Genomic DNA, 24,296 nt, shown 5'->3' with positions numbered 1-24,296 from the left:
CCTGGAACTTAGGCTTCTCTAGCTGGGCTGCATATTGTACAGCTGAATCCCAAGAGGATGCACAGCATTAGCCTTTTCTATGGGAAGATGCCTTTGAAAATGCAGGTAAAGGAGATGGAAGAATAGTGGTCTGATGATGACAACAGAACTCTGCAGAGAACTATAAGCTCCAGTCAAAAAGATTTCTTACCACAGAACCTTTATTCTAGGGTATCTGAAGTCACAAAAACAAGTGAGGATTGTTTTTTGATACTTGCAACACCACAAAGTTTTCCCAATTGTCCTTGAACTTGAGCATATAAATTTTCTTAAGCCCTCATGTGAAACTTAAAGGATCTGAATGACCTTCTGGAAGAGGAGGAAAAGGAAATACCAACATTTCCATCCGTTACAGACATACACATCAGAAAACACAATTATTAATCTAAATTACGACTTCCTGAAATCAAGAATACATTTTTACATGACTAGATTTTTTTAATAAAAGATTGATTTTGGTTTAGATGTAGGAAATATTATGTTACGTTTATATTAAAAAGTAAAAGAAACCAGTACGTAAATCTCTGAACAAACCAGACACAGAATCAAATATATACATGAAATCATCTACAGTGGAAAAGAAACTATTTCTCTATGCAAAATTTTCAGTTAGCTACTTTGACTTTTAAAGAATTAAAAGTAGTCCTTTTTATTGCAATAATGAACTTTAAATTACTGTGTTGTTCCTGTAGAGTTGCATAACTCATAGGCTTAAACGTCCAAAATGGTAAAAGACTCAGAAGCACAAAAATTAACAAGAGAAGACTGTTCTGCTCTAATTTTGTCTTAAAATGCATTCCAATAACTTAATTCACACTGAACATTTGATTTCAAATGTCAAAGCATTTGTATTTATAACAAAGCCCAGCAAAGAATAAAAATTTTCTTATGTACTTTCTGGCAGAATGTGAAGTCAGAAACTTTACAAAGAGAAACCTCAGTACCCTCCTAAAGAAAGTAGAAATATCAAAGAAAGCAGTAGTTTCTTTGATGTAAATTCCTGCTTTATATTCAAGGATAAACGACGTCAAAAAATCCAGACACCTTGCTTTTACAGCATGCAGTCCAGAACTATTTTTAAAAGTAGTAATGTAGCCAAACCAATTTAAAAAAGAAGTCAGCTGACACAATGAGGTTTGGTTACTCTTCAAGAACAGCAGGCTTCAAACAAAAAAGGCTGTGTCCTTGTGAAGAACAAAGATGCAGTATGTGATTATAAATAATTATTTCTAAGCTTGTATGACTTCACTGAGTCTAAATAAAATGCAGACTTCTGAAATCACTTTCATTTAAGCTGTATATTTGGATGAAAACTAAGACTGTTTTGAGTAGCATGACTTTCATCTATTCTATTAAGAATCCTCTTTATAAACTTGGACATCAGGGATATTTGAGGAAGGACCACAGCTCTTCAGAACATGAACATTCAGACTCTAACAACAGCAAACTGGCTGCTTTGCAAGAATTCTTATCAGTAGCTATTAAATGTAGTTCCTGATACGTACTGGCTTTTGGTCAGTATTAAATGTAGTCCCCGATATATCCTGACTTATTTTTTGGTTGATTGGTTGGGATTTTTTTTGTTTGAGAAAAATTATTATCCCATTGACATCCACAAAAATATAGAACACTAAGTTAACTATCCCTAATAAAACAGATTCTGTCAAAACTTTCAAAGAAACTTGCAAAAATCTTGTTCATGGAAGATAAAAGTGAGATGAACCCCTCAGGTTAACTTAAAGAGATCACGACAAGGAAAGCCCCTTCCAATTTTCATTACATGCCAGACTATGAAAACTAATTCTTTACCCGAAGGGAGACTCTTAACCATGATTTATAGAACACTCTGGATTTCATAAGAATTGTAATAATAATAGAAAGCCTTTGTACTCTCATCAACCATAAACTAGCACCTGTATCTCACATTCCCTTTTTCTTTCTGTTAATTGTACTTCATAGAATCTTTCAGAGGAGGTCAGGGGACAATTTGGAATATTGGTCTGGAGTCTACACTGTACCAAACTTTCAGATATGACTTTTTTTTTCAAGTCAACAATTTCTTTGTCCTTCCACAACATTTTGAATAAAGAAATAATTATTGAAATTTGAATTCTGCTTCACAGCAAGCCTTTTCAATAATTTTCAGGTTTCCCTCCAAAAGCTTTGGTTCACTAGCTTAGTGACTCGTGAGTTAAATGGACTTTCTGCACCTACCTTGGTTGATTTCATAGAAGGCATGCCTCCCCTTGCTTATAAGCAGATAGTTACAGAAAGATTTCCTTCTCTATGACCACTTTGGTTAAAAGATTTCATGTTTTTTTCCAAATTTTGCATCATTTTTCCACTTCAGCTTTCAAATTGAACAGTGACAGTTTTCTCAGACATTCCACGAAAGGTGGCTACTTTTCCATGTAGTCTTCCCAACAGAGAACACTACTCCATAAAACTAATGTAACAAAAAAGCTGCCCAAACCAAGTTTGTTTAGCAGTAACTTGCAAACCTGAACATTAGTTGCAGTTTTTAGCATCTTGAGAAATATGCAGTCATGTTTAGGAACCTTGGTATTGAATATACCCCTCTAAATACATGAAAGTGCTGCCCACTCTCTCCTGAAGCTGGCAGCCTCCGTACAGTCCCAACAAGAAAGGAGATGAGGTATTCCTAATTTCTGCTCAGCTGGTCACTTCAGGATCCAAAATGCCTGCAGTTGCTGTGGTGGCTTCTCATCCTAAAGAGCAGGAAACTGGCTTATTTGAGCATCGATTTGTTCACCCCCCAGGCCAGACTTATTTATTTCTGCAGTCCCAAAGAGACAGACCAGCACAGGGTGCGATACTCTCCAAGTATATCCCAGTTGCTGCTTGAATAAAATCTGCAGCATTTTGGCAAAAATCCCAGCAGTGAATTATAGCCAGCAGTCAGCCCAGCCTTGTAAGCACCAAAAGTTAAGGAAACGAATCAACACCAAATACAGAAAGTTCACCACTGATGGTTCCCAAGAACAGTCCTGTGCCTCCATCAGAACTGGCTTAAATATAGCCAATCCCATTTTCAAAGCAAATAGTTGACCTTGGAAGGTCTTTTCAAGAATTTGTTTTTTTTTTTTTTTCTGTGACCCAGAAGAAGTTAGCACGACTACTATATCTTTGCAAGATTGAGGCCTTGAGAATTATTTTTAACTGCAACTGCACTTACTGAGAAGTAATGGGATTTATTTAATACTATGGTAGTTGCCTGCATTAAAACTCAACAGTATTATTTTTATAATGCACATACTAGACATCTTTTTACTTGTTAGAGGCTGAAGCATGTTCTAGCATTCACGTTTTTATTACCCTTAGCCTGCCAAAATTCTTGAGGTTCTCCAAATTATTCTATCTTCTTTTAAGATACTACTACCATGAATTTTAGACTTTTGTCTCCAGTTTCTCTTAAATGTACATTTATACTGACATCTATTTTCTCTGACACTTAAACTGTAGCTACAAAAACATTACAGTCATAAGTGTGAGTTTAAAGCCAGAGAGGCTACTTAACATAATTAAAAAAAAAAAAGGAAAAAAAAGAGACAAACTATCCTGTTACCATCAATGGGAGACTTACACTTTTGAAGTAGGATCAAGTTTCCAGGGAAAAGACTTGATGAAAGGAGACAGAAACCATATTACTGTGTCTAAGCTTACAGAAAGCCACACTGTGTGAAGTATGTCTGGAGCTCCTCCTGCTGTTCACCTTACAGAGCAGCAGAGACGGTCAGTAACGACTGTGGAAGCACAGAATGAAAATAAAGGCAACCTAGTATGACAGCAAATTTCATGAAAATTCAGTACTCCAAACACAGATGAATATCCGACATTCTTCAGAAATACACATCCAGCTCTTAAAACTAATTATGAGGAATCTAACAAGGGATTTATTTCCTTAATCCTGCTAAAATAGATAATAAATGTATTCAGAATGTAAAATACATAAATACATGTAAAATATACAACATACAGATCTATAAAAGAGACATTAAAAATATGTCATGAGTTTCAGTGTAATTTGACACAAACTGATGTAGCTGGTCAAAATCCAGAGAACTAAAGAGGAAGTAAAAGATCACATCTGGCTCACATTGTCTAATGTTTCCTACCAACATTTCTGTTTGCAAATACGGTAAAATAGATAGCTGCAAACTTTTACATAGGCACAGACACCATCCCATCTAATATTTCTTGCACACCCTAGTGGTGCATGTGAGACATACTAGAACGTTGCTAAGTTATGCAATCAAGAACTAAACTCTTGTAGTTTCTTTATGTCTAGGTTTGTAAAGAAAATGTGCATCTTAGGTACCTGACAACATCTAGAAAAGTGCGGTTCTGTACTTCAGTGGGAGCCACAGTGCCAACAGCAGTCCAAAAGAAATACCCAAAAGCATGCATTTGCTTCCCTTTCAAGAAATACATTTTACTAAGCAGAAAAAAAGAAATCCCTAACAATATAGAAATCCACCACACAAACTACTGCAGAGTCCCAAAAGACAACAGAGAACCACATCAGCCACGCTCTGCACACAGCACTGTTCAAATAGGACTGTGTATTTCTGTAGAAGACATAAAGCTAGAAGTAAATTTCTTCCAGAAAACAGAAAACCTTGAATATCAAAACTATTAATCTACTAAACAAAGAATACTAAGAATGGGAGAAATGCATGACATATAAAAATATATGTTGTTTGAAAACATAATTCTCTTATTCCATGATGTAAATATGCAAAATGAAATAGGATACAGCAAGTAAAAACTAAATTATTTATTTTATGAATTAATGAAAGTAAACACAAAACAGTTTTTAGTAAATAAACAGGAAGTATAAATTATTTTCCCTGGGGGAAAAAAAAAAGAAAACAATATCATTTTCCCTTTAAGATATAATTGAAAACTGCAAGATAACTGGTTCAGTTAGAAAGCAACAAGCAGCCAAAAGTCAAACCCCCACCAGTATGAAGCTTTGTGAGAGACAGACCTGGTTACAAAGGCATTGAACTGAACATAGGTAGGGAGCATTCAAGGGGCTTTCAGAAAGGATGGGATCAAACAGAGGTAAGTACAAATACAAGATAAAGGGCAGTGGATTCACGTTTACACAAATAATAAGTGGCAAAAGAACATGGTTAGGGCACAGACATAACAAGGTGTATTTTTCTCTGGTTGCTGCATGACTGCTCTCTTACTCCTGCCTAGTTTCAGTCATAAAGCACAGCCACTGATACTCACTGGAGTGAGGAAGTAAATTTTACTTTTCAGGGCTTATTACCCAGTATCCAGTGCCCTGTTAAATACCTATAATATGGGCAGAATGAATGTAAAGCATTGTTAAGTCACTGTCAGATCAAAAATGTTTCCCAAAGACAGACCACTGTACAGGAAACAGGAGAGTGGAAGACCTAACCCTTGGTTTTTAGTGAATCACTGATGTACACAATGAGGTGAAAACTACTTTTTCTTCCCTGCCTTGTAGATGCTTGCATCCCTGTCAGGAAAAAAACACGCCTGTCCAACCTGGAGGGAAAAAACATCTGGGCCCGTATCCTGCACTGTAGTCAGGAAGGCCTTACATAGGTTCAGGAAATTCTCCACACTGATCCAGTGGCCAGACTTGGTGCCTGAATAAATAATGTCAATGTCTTGGTCTGTTTTACCTGAAGCCCTCCTTCCATAAAGCTATCGTGCAATTCTTAAAGTAACTTGATTGGGTCTTTCACAAGGTCCCACAAGGAAGGGAAATGCATTTCTTCCTAATGCCAGAACAATAAGAATAATCTTTGATCATCAGCAACTCAATTACAACATGGTTAGCTTCATGAGATGATCTAAGAAGGGCAGTAAGACAGTATCATAAGGCACTGGAGCAGAAGGAAACAAACACAGAGTCTTCTAAACCTAATGCTCTAACCCTTATGGGACACCCTAATTCTGAAACAGGGAAAGCAGACACTACAGAGACACAGAAAATAAACAGGATACAGACAATAAGTTGCATTGCCATTTGACAGTAATATATCAGAATATAATTCTTGTTGTTTTGAAGACACTACACAGGCAAAGTAAAGGAGATCTGTAAGCTACAAGACAGTATCTTGAACAAGTGTGACAGTGCTCTTCCACAGACTGCTACTGACCACTGCTAAGATAGGATGTGGAGCCAGATGGACCTTGACTCTCTTCCAGCATAACCACTACTTCACTACCACTTTCACAGAAGCTTGGCTGCTGCCTGTCCAGTTTAAAACAAAAGCTGTCACTCCCAGGCTGTGCCACAAACAAGCAATCCACATATACACTGAGGAGTGCTGCGGGCTCCAGCATCGGCTACCAGGAGCAGACCCAGCTCCCGGACTGGGCATCCCTCTTCCCACCCTGCACAGCAAATTCTGCTCACTCAGGACATGAACGCTGCTGCACACACATAGCTTAGTTCTCATCTGTCCATGCAGTAGCTTAAGATGAGGCCAATGTTAGAGCTCATAAAACTACTCAGTAACAAAGTACAAAGCAGCCGCAGAACAGCCAGGCCAACTGTTGGTAATCCTTCCATGCCATGTCTATACTACCATAACTTTCTCATCCAGAGAAAACTACTACTTTAATCAAATACATCCAATCTAAGTTTGTTTAAAAAAATCAAAAACCTACAAATCTGCAACGAAGGAACACTTTTCCTCCCTCTCTTGTGAAAGAAGCACAACTTTAACTTTTCCAAAAGGAACCTCGAAGGTCACTGCTGCTGATCTGCTAAAGGCAACATGCAGGACTCACGTCTTCCAGAGCTGGCACCTTATCCTCTGAAAAAGTCTTACGTGCTATTTAAGTGCACAAAGAGATGAGAATCAATACTACCATAAACAGTCAACATCTGCTCAAGAAGTTGCTATTTCAGGTCTGTAAAGGGGATAACAGGTGCACGTTCAGCAAGAAGTGTAATACAGTTAAAATCTGAAGAGGAGTTGGATTGGATTCAGTGATGCAAAATTTATTTTGAAAGATTACTGCAGGTCAGCTAAGAGCTAAATGCAAAACAAGAATAAGGATTTTCTAAATGTTCTGAAACTATTTCATCCTCTTCCATACTCAAAGAGGGCCAATACTTCCCCATAACACAACAGAGGAGTCAGAAACTTCCACAGGCATTTCAGCAGTAACTAAGAAACGTTACTAACAACTGCCCCACCAGATACTCTTTATTTTTCCATATTGAAGTACATCTTCAAAGAAGGAAATCCTGTTTACATTGAGGACCTTCTTTATCCTTACTGCAAGGAATTACATAAAGACACTCATTTACATTAGAATCATGAACATAAGGAGCTTACCTCTCAGCACGAAGGACCCCACTGTAGTAAGGGTGATCCCACGGCATCAGCTTCTGAAAGAGAATTTCAGTTTGTAATTACAAAAAGGGACAAGTGAACCCAAATTAAAGGTTTTGTTTCCTTTGAATATTTTTGCAGTTCTCACAAGTCACAGAACTTTAAAACATAATGGGAAACATTCAGTGCCAAAAACACCATCAGAATTAGCATCATATATTATAACTTGAAACCTTTTTTTTTGACCTTTGCTTGAAGACAGTACTTCTAGTTTAAATATATAATGGGACTTTACATCAGATTTCAAGAAATACACTTAATGTAAATCAAAGGATAAACGTAGTTATGTACAGAATTAGGATACATATGATGTAGTATGCAAGCTGGACATGCATCTAACCTAAAGTAGACCCTTTATTTTTCAAATGAGTCAATTAATTCAAAACAAAGTAGTATTCAGTTTAATTACTTTATGTTTTGGTTATCTCACGATCATTTTGTATAAACCAACTGCTACTGCACTCTCAATTCTTGATTTTAATACAAATAGAAGCTAAGCAGTCAAAAGCATTTTGAAACCAGAAGCCAGAAAGTTTCTCTTTCAAATTACACTAGGTGCCATGCACTAAAATAAAGTTATTTTTTCTTGTAGAACAAGGTTAGCTTATACTATATTTAAAAAAAAAAAAAAAAAAAAAAAGACCCAGAAAATGACACATGAAAATTTAACTTACAGAATTCTGGGGGTTGAGCTTCATTTTCATCTTTGTCATCATTTCAAAATCTTTTTGAGTTCTGAAAAATATTTTTAGGATGAAAGTGTTAACAGAAGATTTTTGAGCAATGGAATACAGCACACAATAATACACTGTTCTAAGAAATTGTCCATCATCAGAGATTGATAGTACTCTCTAAAATGGCAGACCATATACTATGTTAAAAGAATTTTTCCATTCTGCTTCTGTCATTCAGGTACCTTCAAATCAAGTCCCTCTTACTCTGGCTGTACACCTCCAAATAATCTTCTTTCTTATAAGACACCCTATTTATACACAGTGATGAAACTCTTGTGCTGTGTGGAACCAAGAGAGGCAAGAACAGGGGAATTTGCTTACAGCTGTAAAATATATAGATTTGTGTGTATGGAGAGAAGACCAGGTGAGGTGTTCTTCAACAAGCTTGTTCTTCTTGTTTGCTGTTGCCTGTATTTCTCGGCACACCGCTTGTTGCATTCAGTCCTGGGTGTTGTCTGATCACAGACACAGAATTCATTTTAAGCTGAAGGCTCACCTCAAAACTCCGAGAAAATCTTGCTTTTGTTTCATCAGAACATATAATAAGCAGCACTGATGGACTTACTAGGGCACAAGTCCCTCTATTCTTGGAAAAAAGAACATGATTAGAAAAACAAGTTAGTGAAAAAGACATACCTTTTAGACAACTGCTCAGAAAGCTTCTCCAGAAACTGTCTTACTGTCTCTAGAAGTAAAATGGGAGAAAAAAAAAAAGTTAAGAAAGTGATTCATTCCCTTAAAAGATGTTAAGTTTACATCAAAACATTCCAAACAAAACAAGCTCCCTTAGAACAACTAAGTTCTTTTTAGAACAACTAACGACTCCATTGACCACTGTGCCATTATTTCAATAGAATTTAGTCCCCCATTTACTTTATTACATGCTGGGATAATGGCTGCTTCATAATCTAAGGCGTGAGCATTGATTCTGAACAAAAACACTGGTTCCAACTCAGTGAGTACTGCCATTCATAAAAAGCGGGAGTATTGCATACAGAAAAATGGAACTGCAATAAGATACTTCACTGGAAGAAGTGGCAGAAGCAGTAACAAAGGAAACTAACAATTTTTGACCTCATAGCTAACACAGGGCATTTGATTTCTCACCGTGTCCTTCCACACATGCTTTATACCTGGATTTTTGGCCATTGTTCCCTGAAGAGCCCTGTGGGCAAAGGTGTCATACCCAACAAGCTGTGCCAGACTGTTTCGGCTAGCGAGCAACTCTTCTAAACGGCCCAGCTGCTGAGCATTTGGGTAAAGAAAAATCTTGTACGCAGCCTCTCGCACCTAGCGGACAGAGAAACAACGAGGTCACAGCGCTGCGGCGCAGTTTCCAAGGGAAACAAGATACAACTGAAGAGCTGGCATTACAGCTGTACTTCACTGATACTGCTGGGAAAAGGTCTAAAGCCTTTTAAATACAGTAATTACCACTGCCTGGCAATTATGGGTCTTTTATTCATTAAAGATAGAATGAGGAAATGCAATGAGACAGCCTCACAGATTAAGACTGACAAAAAGGGTCCTGTTCTCTACTTCTGTCAAAAGACCCCTCTCTGCTCATTGCCTCCCTCCTCCTGCCAACATCTGTGTTTCTCAGACCACTCTGGGCTGTCCTAACTCAGTAAAACTTCAGAAAATAAACAAAATAGAAAGTCAAATTGTTCTCTGCATGTCAGTTAAGCTGGCTTATGGAAGGACCTGGTAAGAACCAGAGTTGGAGTCAGTGGAGAGGAAGAGGAAGAAAAAAGCCTTATTTCTTTTGAAGTAGCAAGCTATTAGTCTGCCCATCTGCCCCTGAACAATTGGCCTTTTCCTGTTCCTGGATTGATTGGGCTTTTTCCTAACTCTCAAAAAAAAAAAACCCACCTCAAGCCTCAGACAATTTGGTGAAATCCTTTTTATGTTTCACAAACCAACTGAATATTATTTCTTTTGTACCTATGGAATGAACTTAAAAAAATCTACCAACAACTTATACTTGTCTTCATTTGAAATAAACTTCTCTCTTGGATAATATATTCAACCAGAATGCAGGTCCTGGGTTTATAAAAAAACTACAATAATAATTCACAAATCATTTCATACCTGCTTGGTTCCAGTAAGCTTTCATTAAAATAAGTAAATAAATAAAATGAGATGATTCCCCTTCCTTGAGCACAGTTCAGCAGTGTGTCTTTGCAGCAAAAGCCAACAGCATACTGAGCTCTATTACAAAGAGTACAGCCATCTGGTTCATGGATGTGATTGCTTCCCTATACTTGGCACTGTCCAGACTGCATTTGTATTTGTACATTTGTACCTTTGTACATTCTCCAGACAATGGAGATTGGGTTAGTGATCAGTTAAGGAAATTGAATATACATAAATCCATGGGCCCTGATGAGATGCACCCAAGAGCATTGAGAGAAATGGCTGATGTTGTCTCTCTAAAACTCTCCATCATTTTTGCTAAATCATGGCAAACGGGAGAGGTGCCTAAGGACTGCAGGAAAGCCAATGTCACTCCAGTCTTCTAAAAGGGCAAGAAGGAGGAGCCAGGAAACTACAGACCAGTCAGCCTCACCTCCACCCCTGGAAAAATCATAGAGCGGCTCATTCTGGAGGTCAACTCTGAGCACATGAAAGAGAAGGAGGTTGTCAGGACTAGTCATCATGGATTTACCAAGGGGAAATCATGCTTGACTAATCTGATAGCATTCTATGATGTGGTGACTGAATGGGTAGATGCAGGGAGACCAGCTGATGTAGTTTACCTTGGCCTCAGCAAGGCGTTTGACAGAGTCTCCCCATAGTGTCTTCCTGAGCAAGCTCAGAAAATACAAGCTAGAGGAACAGGGAGTGAGGTGGGTTGAAAACTGGCTGCACAATAGAGCACAATGGGTGGTGATCAATGGTGTCAAGTCCAGCTGCAGACCTGTAACTAGTGGAGTGCCCTAGGGATCAGTCCTGCTCGACATCTTCATTAATGACCTGGATGATGGTACAGAGTGTCTTCTCAGCAAGTTTGCTGATGACACGAAACTGGGAGGTTTGGCTGATACCCCTGAAAGCTGTGTGGCCACTCAGTGAGATTTGGACAGACTGGAGAGCTGGGCCAAGAGGAACCTAATGAGGTCCAACAAGAATAAGGCACATGGGCAGGAGGAATAAAATGCACCAGTACAGGTTAGGAGGAGATCTGCTAGAGAGCAGCTCTGTGGAGAGGGACCTTGGAGTCCTGGCGGACAACAAGTTGTCTATGGGACAGCAGTGTGACCTTGTGGCCAGGAAGGCCAATGGGATCCTGGGGTGCATTAAGAAAAGTGTGTCCAGCAGAACAAGGGAGGTCCTGCTCCCCCTCTACTCTGCCCTGGTGAGACCTCACCTGGAGTATTGTGTCCAGTTCTGGGCTCCCCATTTCAGGAGGGACAGAGATCTACTCAAGGGAGTCCAGCGAAGGGCTACGAGGATGACTGGGGGACTGGAACACCTGCAGTATGAAGAGGCTGAGAGACCTGGGGCTTTTTAGTCTGGAGAAGAGAAGAACTGGGGGGGATCTAGTTCATGTGTATAAATATATGAGGGCCAGGTGTCAGGAAGGCAATCTCTTCTCACTCATGCCCTGCAGTAGGACACCAGGCAATGGTCACAACATGAGGAAGAACTGCTTTACTGTAAGGGCTACAGAGCAGTGGAACAGGCTCCCCAGGGAGGTTGTGGAGTCTCCTTCCTTGGAGACTTTTAAGATCCATCTGGATGTGTTCCTGTGTGTCCTGCCCTAGACTAGATGGTCCTGCTCTGGCAGGGGGGGTGGACTCAATGATCTCTGGAGGGCCCTTCCAACCCCTAACATTCTGTGATTCTGTGATACATTTGGAGCACCATGTCCAGAATAGAGTTCTGCAGGACAAGAAAGGCACTGGCACACTAGAATGGGTTCGGCAGAGAGCAACCAAGGCACTTGGGGGCTGGAGCACGTGACACAGAATGGGAGCTGAGAGAGCTGGGTTTGTCCAGCCTAAAGAAAACAAAGCTCAAAGGAGATCTTAATCTTTATCTGCTTAGCAGTAGGTTGTAGTGTTCTCAGAGGTGCAGAGCAAAATGGGGAGATGCAATGGACATAAGCTGGAAGATGAAAAATTCCAATTCAGCATCAGGAAAACAAAAAAATAATAGTGCAAGTCGTCAAACCGACTGTCCAGAGAAGTAATGGAATCTCCATTCTTGGAAAGTGTCCAAAACTCAACTGGACATGTCACTGAGAAACCTGCTCTACTTGATCCTGTTTTGAGCAGGATCAGACTCAAACTGACAAGCTCCAGAGGTCCCTTCCAACCTAAATTATGATTGCCAAAGAGCCCCTCCAAGGACCTGACTCAGAGAACTGCATTCTTTAATTAATATATTACTCATAGCTTTAGTAAAAATTCTACAGATCACACTGTTTTCAGGAGAAGAGCTTATAGGTGACATGCAGCGAGAATTATTCCTTTATTTACATCTTATCAGTACCACATTTAAATTATTTTTGATTTCTGACAGAAAATAAATATTGCAGCTTGGTCTCTACCAAGTGAGCTTTTATCTTCTTCATGACAAACTAGATTTCAATGTCTCCTTGATTATTTAACTATATAATAAATGAAGACAGAACATGAGTGTTGCAATACACTCCTGATCCTAAACTCGTATCTAAAAGACTAAGGAACCACTGTCACATTTCAAAGAGTCTGAATTAATTGTCAATTTATAAGCAAACGCTAAAAGAATTCTTTTCAGAAAAACATCATTAGCACTAACTAAAACAGATTATTCAGGATAATGCAGGTTGGATGGGACCTCAAGAAGTCTCTAATACAATCTCCTGCACAAAGCAGAGTCAGCTATGAGGCAAGATCAAGTTGCACAAAGCTTTTTCCAGTCAGGTCCTGAAACCCTGCACGGATAGGAGAGACAGTACGACCTCTGTTTCACTGCCTGGGCATTGTCATCAGGAAAAACTTCTCCAACTGGCATTTCTCATTTCAACATTTGTCTGCTGCCACTTGTCCTCCTGTCATGCACCTCTATGAAGAGCCTGGCTCTATCTTCTCCATGATATCCTCATAGGTGCTGGCAGGCTGCTGTCAGGGTCCCCCCGAGGCCACCTCTGCTACAGGGTGAACAAGCCCATATCCCTCAGGCTCTCCTCACAGCACAAGCACTCTAGTTCCTGGCCATCTTGGTGGCCTCTGCTGAAGTCAGTCCTAAAAAGTGATGAGTAAAGGGCTATAATCTCTTCCCTCAGTCTCCATCTCTGCTCATGCAGTTCAGGATGTTGATGGCCTTCTCTGCTGCCAGGGTTACTGCTGGCTCATGCTCAGCTTGCTGCTCACCAACTGTCTGGCCCTTTTCCACAGGTCAGATCCAGCCAGGCAGTCCCAGCCTGTCCTATTGCCAGGAATTCTCCCTTTCCCAGTGCAAGGCTTCACATTTGCCATTCTTGAATTACATAAGGTTCCCACTGGACCATTCCCTCAGCTTCTGCGCCACTCTGAATGTCAGCCCTGCCCTCCAGGGTATCAATTGTTCCTCCCAATTTGCTATCACCTGAAAATCTGGTAGGCAAGCACTCTGTCACCTCCCCCAGGTCACTGATAAAGATGTTAAACAGGAGAGGTCCCAGGACAAACCCCTGCAACATTTATTTTGTTAGTAGCTTTCCAGTACAGTGTAATACTGAGTCTGATCATTAAATGAGGGGGTTTTAACCTGTCTGGTGGTACACCAATCCAAACTGTAATCTCCTAACTTGGATTGCTCTATAACCTTCCTAAGGATCAAAGTGAAGCTAAACTGCCCATAGTTCCCCAGTTCGGGGATTTTTTTTGTCTTTTTGAAGGTGGGTGAGACGTATTATTTCCACCAGTCACTGGGGTTCTTCACAGCCTACCAAAGACAGCAAGCCTTTCAAGGACAACAGCCAGTTCTCTCTGGACCCTTGGATGCACCCTGTCTGGTCCCAAGGACTTGTACAGGATGAGTTCTCTCAAGTAATCCCAAACTAGATCCTTATCTACTGCTGCTTGTTGTTCTCTTTGAACCCTTTCACTAAGCACAGTGGGCTGAGAGAACTCTGGTGAACAGAGGCAAAGCAAGCCATCAGCATCTCAGCCTTATCTGTGTCTGCTGCCACTAAGTCACCCACCTTACTCAAGACCGAGCCCACCTCTTCCTCATCCATCCTTTTAGTACTAAAGCAGCAGTAGTTGCTCATCTTATTGCTTTGATGTCCCTTGCAAGTCTCAACTGCAGTTGAGCTTTGTCCCTCCAGACATTGTCCCTATACGTACAGGCAATATTTCTAAATCCTCCCTTGCATTTTGTACCTGCTTCCACCTTGTGTCTGCTGCCTTTTGAAGATGAATCTTTATCATGAGTTCCCCACTTGCCTGAAATGTTTCCTGATAGATCTGCTCGGCTTTCTATGGACCAGGATGCACTGATACTGAGTATCTTAGTATCCTCCTGTGCTGGGAGGATGCCACCTTCAAAGAACTCCCAGCTTTCTTGATCTCCTTTACTCCTCAGAGCTGCCTCTCATGGGATCCCACCTCCCAGTTTACTGAATAATCTGCTTGCCTGAAATCCAGGGTCTGTACTCTCTCCCTCTTCTTTCTCAATCCATTCAGGATCTTCGCCTCCATTATTTCATAGCTGCTACATCAAGGCTGCCTTAGATTATTATGTTCTAAAACAGTTCTTCCTTGTTAGTCATAACATCATAATCATCAAGCATAGGTATTTGCCTCAAAAACAAGTAAAATAACAGATATGCACTTTTTTACAGAGCATGCCCAAGCAAATTTGGGGAATACACACCAGATCATCAGGACAATCAGCATGCAGACCAGCCACTTGTAAGTAATTGCCTTCAGCTGTAAAATTATACCGAATGTGCTCTGGCAAAACATGTTTGTCAATCTTGTTGGGAACGTGCGTTCCTGTCAGAAACTCGTTACACAAGTCCAATATTCTGACGTTGAGGCTGACTGCCTTCTCACGCTGCAAGAACAATAAAGAAAGAAAGAAGATAATAAAATAATATAAGTAAAAATAAGAAAAAGAATACCTTCAGGTACAGTACAAGCAGAATTCAAAGTTTCTAAAACTTTAAAGGACTTTTCCAGATATGAAACAGAAAATACGACATTTAAGATTAGACCTACAGCATCAACACAATCCTAATGTGGGGCTGAAGTCAGCAAGATCAGATGCCTATACAGATCTATAAGTTTATACAGGATTGAACTTCAGAAGAAAACGCCTGTGTTTCTGCAGTAAGAAAATGTGAGTTTAAGGGGAATTTACATACACTTTGCTAGCTGCCAGGAAAGCATTTAGACCACTTTGCCTAATAAGATTGCTACGTACAACACGGGGGAGAATAAAGGAATAAAGGAGAATAAAAAGGAGATGGACAAATCCTGTCAGAATCCTGAAATAGATATAGAATTACAGTTCTCTTGTTACTGTGTGTATTGCACTACTTTCTGGAGACTGCAAAGCATTTATGGTATTTCAAAGTTTCTCTGAGGAGTTTGTGATTTAGGGTTTTATCACCATCATTACATTATTTCACACATTAACCTTACAGTAAGATTTGCCTCAGTGAACTTGCTCATGTTAGTAGAGCATACTCCACTGCCTGTAGGTGCATAGCTCAAGATAAAAGGCTGAGGGTACAGATAAAACATACTTGTAAAGGCTAAAGGATTACTAATCCTGCAGATCTCTGTCCTCCCATTTTACCCTTACTCTTTAAAACACATCTCTTGAAACTTTTTTTAAGAGAAGAAAATCCTATAGTGGAAATAAATTTCACCTTATGACAGTGAAGGATTTCTGAAGTCTGAAATGAGAATTGAAAAGAAATACTGAGCAGCAAGCAATAGAAGAAATGTGGAATAGGCAGGGGAGGAAGAGGAAAATATGCAAAAATAAGGGGCAAGTGAAATTGTAACTGAAAGAGGATTAAACACCATAGAATCAACAGTAAAATCAGAAATAAAACCCAAAGTCCCAGCTTTCTGCAAAGTAATTGCAAAAATATATTCTGAAAGAACTTTCCAAGTCACAAAACACCATCACAACCATGCTCTTCAGAGTAACTTTACCACATGTATCAGGTGAAAGACCCTTTGTATGGATCTTCTTGGAGGGGATGACTCAAATAAACAAGGTACAAACTTTATGCAGAGACATAAGCTACGAGCAGACATCTAACAGAGCATCCACTTCAGAAAGCACAGTGAAAGCTGATGGTTTTGGCAAATCCTTCACTAACTATTGCAAAAGCATGACAAAGCTCCATGAAGTGTAATAAGACTATGCCCAGACCTTAAGTTTACAAGAAGTCTTACAACCTCTGGTTATGTGAAAGCCAAAGGAAAGCCTGGACACCCACCCGACCCTTTCTAAAACCCTCCTCTTGATTAACCTGTCATCACAGTGCATGGGGCACTGCTTTTCTGTACATCAGTTATTCAGACAACTAAGCAGCTATTTTAAAAAACTGATGCAGGCACCAATCAAAGAAAGCAGGATCCCAGGTCTTTCTTATAACTCTTCAGAGCAAAGGAATGATGAGAGCCAAATTGGCAAGAACATCCAACTAGTATCTAAAAGAACATTAAAAAAACACACACTTTAGAAGTGACTTAAAACAGACAAAATTAATCACTTCTGAGAAGATGAAATTCCACAGAGGACAATGGGAATCTTGGAGGACAAACTGGCCCAGAATCACGTTTCAAGTCACACATTTCATTATCTGGTCTTTGCAAGTCAAGCAAATTTCTGTTCATACATTGTAACCAAAAATTACCTTTTCTTCATCCAAATGAATGCCACTGATTTCAAAATCAAACATAAAAAGTTCTGCCACTCGCCTAAAAATACAGTAAATCCCCGTTAAAACAGCCTCACTTGATAGTAAGCAAAGTATCTTAACAATTTTGCCCTTAGTTGTTATTTAGGTTGAATGTCTTCTACAGCAAATAACAACACAGTTATACGAGTATTGTTATTATGGACACAGATGTTCTGTCTTAGGTTTACTCAGTGAAACGGGATTTATCCTTTGTAGTTATTTTAGTCATCTGCATTGAAAATATCCTCCAAAATAATTTCATTACATTAATCTAGATGTTTTACCAGTTTATGGAAATTACCTGACACTTCATTTATTCTAACAGATCACAAAAAGACTTCTTCAAATCTAACATCCTTGATTGCAGGGAAAGAAGGAAGTCACTTACTCAAACATTAAGTTTGTCTAATCACCTCAGAGAAGAAATAATTCAAAGCTATACCTGAATATGCAGCTAATAAAACATTTTAGAACAATCATAAAGTAAGCTTTAAATAAATATACTGATAATATGACTTTGAAAGATATGTTTCTATTAATTGAAATCAAGTTATATAGTCTGTTCTCTACTTCTACTGCTAAAAACACTGATATATACACCACAATACAGCACCTCATTTTAATCAAGATGGTGTTATTGGAGAAAATCTGAAAGTAGTTTTTTTTTGTTTTGTAGATCTGTTATTCATCTTAAGTATTTTTTGGGCTCTACAGTTGCAGAGACATTCTCCAAGACAACACAACTACCAACTTACTAACTCCTGTGCAGGCAGTTTAGTAGTGACTAATAAATTAGTAACACTGATGTGGTATGTTTTCTAGTTGTATTAATTCATTTAACAAAACACAAAATGTAAGTACAATAAGAAATTTATATATACTATCTAAAAATCTAAATCTGTAAGTGTTAGTAAATACCTGGTTTCTGGATCTAGGGAACTCATAACAATTTCATCAGCTAGCAGACGTCTCAAACTTTGACACAGTTCAACATCTGTATTTAATCTAGAAAGACAAGAGAGTAAAAGAATAATGCATTAGCCACAAACACTGTTTCAGTCTCTTATTATTACTCATTCAAAAAAGCTTAGTATTTACTGAAACAACATTAAAAAAGGAGGAGTGTATATTCAAAATGCTTTCTGGTTCACAATCACATTTAAAAACTACAAAATTTGTATACAAAGGACATGTGGAGAAACTGGCATTGAAACGGGTCTTGTGCATCCAGCAGTAAAATACTTCTGGATGGCATTTTGTGGCAAATACGAGCAAGTCTAAGACTGACATCTGATTATTTTAAGCACAATCATGGTGAGACCATAAAGGTGAAAGAACTGTTTTCTAATCCTTATTTCGAAAGGACTCCATTAAAAGGAAACCTGTGCTCAAGTTTGCTGTCAGATAAATGTGCTGCTGGCTGCCAATGAACAAGACCAAGAGCTTATCATGCCCAAAACATTTCCAGATGCTCATCCCTGTCCCTATGCAACAATACTGTGTCCATCAGGTTTGCTGGCCTGTCAACTAGAAGCACATACATCAAACTGGATTGTTGGTGGGCAGCAGCCACCGGTCTGACAGTCTTGAGTGCTAACGTCTTAAATCAGTTGAGGTGCAGGCAGCCTCTGCAGCCCTATTTGTAAAATGAACTCAATAATTACCAACACAGAGACAGAGGAAGACACTGCATCGTGCCTGTACTTCAGGAAAGGTTTTCTACAGAAGGTGCTAAATAAGAAGCCCAGTACTCTGTCAAAAAGTAGCTAGAAGCAGATATCTATTTTTAATAGTTCCTGAGGGATACCATTTGTCCACGAAAACAAACATTGAAAGATAGCTAGTTTTGAGCATTAACAACCGTTTATGAACCTCTCAGGCATTCACATTTAAACAGAGATTCCCCTGCAGTCCGTGGTGAAGAACATGGGGAGACAGTAGACCATGGAGGTTAATGGTTTAAGATATCAACCTGCAGCCCCCATGGAGGACCCCATGCTGAAGCAGACAGGGAGTAATAGAGCAGCTTTGGTGGCACCCTGGCATCCAGCCAACATCAGCCCACTACAACAGATGATCATACAGTAACTTTTAAAGATGCATGTGAAAATGGATAAAACTAACACAAAGAAGAAAACATACTTCTCTACCACAGTACCAATGTTCCTGCAAGCTTCCTCAGCAGCCTCTCGGAACGCAAAGTCAGGATGGGCAATTTTCACAAAATCAGCCTAACATAGCAAAAGAAGAAAGCAGTGAGGCAGAAAGACAAATTAAAAAAATCTTGAATTACAAAGTTGCACTCAAGTAGTTCCATTTACATTAACATTTATTTCAATAGTTCTGTGCAATTTATTTGCAGAATTTGCTTTTTTTATCCCTAAAAAAATAAAGCTTATTGGAAAACTACTAACTACTATTAAACCAGACAGTGAATGTGTCTTTCCAAAAGTTATCTTTAACCCATATACCTCTTAGAAACATTTTTAGTATTGTGTACATCTTAGAGTCCTTACAACACAGATACTCCAATGTATTTCAATGTTACTAAAGATTTTTTAAATTAAAATTCACAGTGAAGAAGAAAGCACACCACCAAATGTATGCACAGGGCTTCGTTTCAAAACCTTTTTACTCTTGTGTATAGACCATCCAATTATGCTTTAACATCATTATTTAGAAGGAGGAAATATGCTTGAACAGACTTCCCAGGAGCCCTCTTAGATTCAGAATGGGTTTTTATTTGACTTACTGATTTTTAGTAAGTCTCAAATATTTAAAAGAGTTCAGAAGGCTAGAAGGATGCTAAAAGTGAGCTGGTAAGCTAGGTGCTTGCTTCCATAACTGCCAACATGAAATCAGGAAGGTTCCAGCATTGAAATGATAGGGAATTAAAGACCAGGAATACACCGAAGACATTCGGCTTGACTTCATAGAAAGTATGTGAAATAAGCTTCATATTTTTTAATAGTGTGCTTGCAGCTGGACTGAAAAGGCAACCTTGCAAATGTTATACGCTTAAGTTTTTTACTTCTGAGAATCCCTGTTTGAAATCCCATATTATCTTGACAAAACAGTCGTTTGGACAGACTGGAGAGCTGGGCCAAGAGGAACCTAACGAGGTTCAACAAGAAGAAGTGCAGAGTGCTGCACATGGGCAGGAGGAATAAAATGCACCAGTACAGGTTAGGAGGAGATCTGCTAGAGTAGCCCCAAGGAGAGGGACCTTGGAGTCTTGGCGGACAACAAGTTGTTCATGGGACAGCAGTGTGACCTTGTGGCCAGGAAGGCCAATGGGATCCTGGGGTGCTTTCAGAAAAGTGTGTCCAGCAGAACAAGGGAGGTCCTGCTCCCCCTCTGCTCTGCCCTGGTGAGACCTCATCTGGAGTATTGTGTCCAGTTCTGGGCTCCCCATTTCAGGAGGGACAGAGATCTACTCAAGAGAGTCCAGCGAAGGGCTACAAGGATGACTGGGGGACTAGAACCCCTGCAGTATGAGGAGAGGCTGAGAGACCTGGGGCTTTTTAGTCTGGAGAAGCGAAGAACTGGGGGGGATCTAATTAATGTGTATAAATATATGAGGGCCGGGTGTCAGGAAGGAAGGGGCAATCTCTTCTCACTCATGCCCTGCAATAGGACACGGGGCAATGGTCACAAGCTGGAGCACAGGAAGTTCCACCTCAACATGAGGAAGAACTGCTTTACTGTAAGGGCTACAGAGCAGTGGAACAGGCTCCCCAGGGAGGTTGTGGAGTCTCCTTCCTTGGAGACTTTTAAGACCTGTCTGGATGCGTTCCTGTGTGTCCTGCCCTAGACTAGATGGTCCTGCTCTGGCAGGGGGGTTGGACTCGATGATCTCCGGAGGTCCCTTCCAACCCCTGACATTCTGTGATTCTGTGAAAATAAGTGCGGAATGGCAGACCTCAAAATTGATGCCAACAGTTAACAATCACCAAACTGCTTCTGGATAGAGCTCTGCAAGCTCTGCATCTTTGAACATGTAAACCTAGAAGTAGGACATAGCAGGTAATTTTAACTCAGAAAACTGATACAAAATTATGACCACTGAATTCTGACACTTGTGTTTTACTTAGATACTGATTGAGAAGAATAAGGCATAATCTATATAACAGACAAAAGGAGAATTAGTGACTTGACAGATCATGTAAGCACTTCCAGAAGGAAACATGCTTTGAGTCTAGAAAAGAGTTAGAAACAAGATTTGAGAACTGAAAACACACAAATAAAATGTGAAAACGAAAGCAAAAAATTCAGTGACCTATTATTAAGAACTGATTTCAGTATGAAGGTTGGGTCTGCTTCCTTCAAACGAAGAGTGGTGCTTCAATAAACAACATATTTTGGGCAAATAGTTTCTAGACAACAATACAAAGTGCTCTGTTAAACTTAACATTTTGTGATACAGAATATCAGACCAAGTACTCTAATTCTGTAGACCACAGAAACTGCCATCCAGGCAATACATGCATTTTTACTTGTGTTAATAAAAGGTGATACGGTTTAGTTTTATCTGTTGCTTTTAATCTGTAACTTCTTTATGGACCTTCACCTATAAACATTCATATCTTAAAAATATGAGCATAGCAACACCAGCTTTAACTTTGAGAGCAATCCCCTGTTTTCCATTCTGAGTTCCCTGTTATTTTTCTTTTTGTGGACAACATACTATTTTTACATATGTCTTAAAATTAACTGGATGGTTTCTAGTTACAGACTTGTAGCTACCCATCAGTCAGTATTTTTATATTAGGTATATTATATATATATTGCTACAAGTAATAGGAAAAGTAACTTACTTACCAAATCTGCTACTCTGCACAAGCTATCTGAAAGCTGATCAAAGATCATTACAGTCTCTGCCCCAGGTGGTGTTGAACATGCCTTCTGAACTAGCTCTTCAGATTCTTGCAACGCTTTGTCCTGTGCTTTCTGAAATCCTTCTGGGCAGCTCAGTTCTGGAACACCAAACAAACCCTGCAGTGCAGAATACCATGAAAGCACATCACTATCATCCTCCTCAATTTCTGCCCCTTTGAGTCAGGCTGGAATTAGCACCACTAAATTTTAGCAAAATGATCCTAGCTAGTATATGGTGACACTTGACTATAGAGTGTCTTTAGAGAGAATAGTCAAAAATCAGTAAAAGGCACTGGCATTACACAAAAACATCTTCATTTCCCAGAGAAAAATCTCAGTGAGGTTCTTTTAGCCAGGTTTGTTGTCAGCAAATCTTAATTGTTCAGCACCAAATCCTCACAAACTCTACTCTTCAACCCCATAACCTCTTATGCCATCCTTTTCTCAATGCATTTTTTTATCTCACTTCCAAAGCATGGGCACCAGACAAATCATAGGAAGTCCATTCACATTCTGAAATGCAGGAAAATCATGCCCCTGAAGCAAAAGACAGTTATTGAGGAATGTGAGGACTAAGCAGGTAAGTCAAAACAGTGAATGAGCTCACCAGCAGCCCTAGATAATCAATGGATTACAAGCAATAGGACAGTTGTTTCAGGCTCATTAAATGACCCCAAACAGTGGAACCACATCTGAAAGGAATGATCAGCAACAACTCAAAAATTTTCTAGTATGAACAATTTTACTCCTGAAGTTCTTACCAAGCCTGGCCTGGTCTAACAGGGCAGGATAAACACACTGACTTGGGTGGGGTAGGCACAGACAGCAGTTATGTTCTGCATTTGTGTGAGAGCTAAACAGGTCCTACTGCTCTTACTATAAGCTGGCCACTCTAAGACAGAAACTCTTTCCTCACAAATCCCATGTTTTAACCTATTATTTGGGAACAGGAACCGGACTGAAATGAACACTGAAAAAGATATGCTTATATATACACACACTGATACGAACACACGCCAAACATAAACATACATGTATGACACCACTGTTCCATAATGCTTGCTTTATAGGAGACTCAGATCCTCAGCCATCTGATTCAGTGTCTTGCAATGTCCCAGAGAGCTCCTGGCCTTCCTGCTCCCCTACACCACCATGCACCCTCCCAGGTGAACTCCTCCTGTGCATGTAGACCTCTGTGAACAGGGGTATTTTCTCTTCGACATCATAGAATCGTTAAGGTTGGACAAGTGACAAGTGACTTGACACCAAGTTTGATAGAAAAAAATTTAAAATTACAAAAAAAAATTAAGCCTGGTGCAGGTCTGTGGGTCCTTTAATGGTGTGGCTGTAACATTATTCTCTCTAGTTGGCCTCAGGACTTACACCCTACCTGTCATAGCCTCTTTGCAAGCCTGAAATACTTACCTCCATTCCCATTGAACTCTACATCCTATCCATGGATCAAAGGAATCCAGAACTCATTCCCTAAGCCAGAAAATGCACAATATTTAATGTGGCTATTTCCTGCAGCAAGGTTTACATCAGGGTGCTTGCAGAGGCAGGAGAGCCAAAAGAAAAGTTTCCTTAAGATAGTGCTGGATTATAGGCAGAAGTCAGATTTGTCCTCACTGAATCCCTTGGTCTGTGTCCAACAGCTCCCCCAGCCTGGGCACTGTGGTAGGAAGAGCAGAGTGAGCAGACTATCGCCTGTACTTTAGAGGTGTAAGTATTCTTCATGCACTGGGCCATTGAAAGTACACATCTTACGCTGTCCAGGAACTTGTTTAGATTCCCAGGGCCTTCATTAACATATGTACCTGACTCACCCTAAAAAGATCCTAATAAATCTAAACGTCCAAGTGTCACCAACCCAGCAAAAAAAGGTTTTGGCACAAGCAGCTGGGTGTCATGAATGACAGCCACACAGGAGGACATCAGCGGTCTAAATGATTTTGGAGCACTGCTAAAGTGCACTGGCAACACACAGATCAAAAAAGTCACAGCCAGGTAAGAACCGGGAATGGAGGGGGTACCGCGTGCATGTGTGTGTGTATAAATACATACACACATATGGCCTCTACTGAGCTCCAAGCTAATGTTTCAATACACATGGCCGTGACTGTCAAACTCGTGTGCGTCCAGAAGACAGAATGGTTTTGATTCACCAGAACCGAAACAAACTCCTAGAAAGCTGTGACCGCCTAACCCTGTGGGAACAGCCCGGCTGCCCCCGCCAGTGCCATCTCAGCGTTTTATAACGAAAAACACGAAAACGAAAGAGCGCGGGCTGGCGGCGGCAGGCCCTTCCCTCGCCCTTGCCCTTCCCCTAGCCCT

At 39.9% G+C, this 24,296-nt stretch overlaps 1 protein-coding gene across 1 annotated transcript; it reads right to left on the bottom strand.

Annotated features, from left to right (window-relative positions):
* Positions 1-7,393: 7,393 nt before the first annotated feature.
* On the bottom strand, positions 7,394-22,129 carry LOC103775822 (mitochondrial intermediate peptidase-like; the record flags this gene model as incomplete). Its single annotated transcript, XM_008943293.1, has 9 exons — positions 7,394-7,450; positions 8,129-8,189; positions 8,825-8,873; positions 9,322-9,478; positions 15,035-15,217; positions 17,040-17,103; positions 18,003-18,089; positions 19,227-19,315; positions 21,906-22,129. Coding segments are annotated over 9 exons (971 nt in total), but the record flags the coding sequence as incomplete, so codon positions are not given.
* Positions 22,130-24,296: the final 2,167 nt, after the last annotated feature.

The sequence above is a fragment of the Merops nubicus genome, unplaced genomic scaffold (assembly GCF_000691845.1).
Source record: "Merops nubicus isolate BGI_N331 unplaced genomic scaffold, ASM69184v1 scaffold51926, whole genome shotgun sequence".
In the NCBI taxonomy this organism is placed as follows: Eukaryota; Metazoa; Chordata; class Aves; order Coraciiformes; family Meropidae; genus Merops; species Merops nubicus.
Note: the sequence above shows the minus strand (reverse complement) of the source record. Positions and strands in the feature narration are given on the sequence as shown.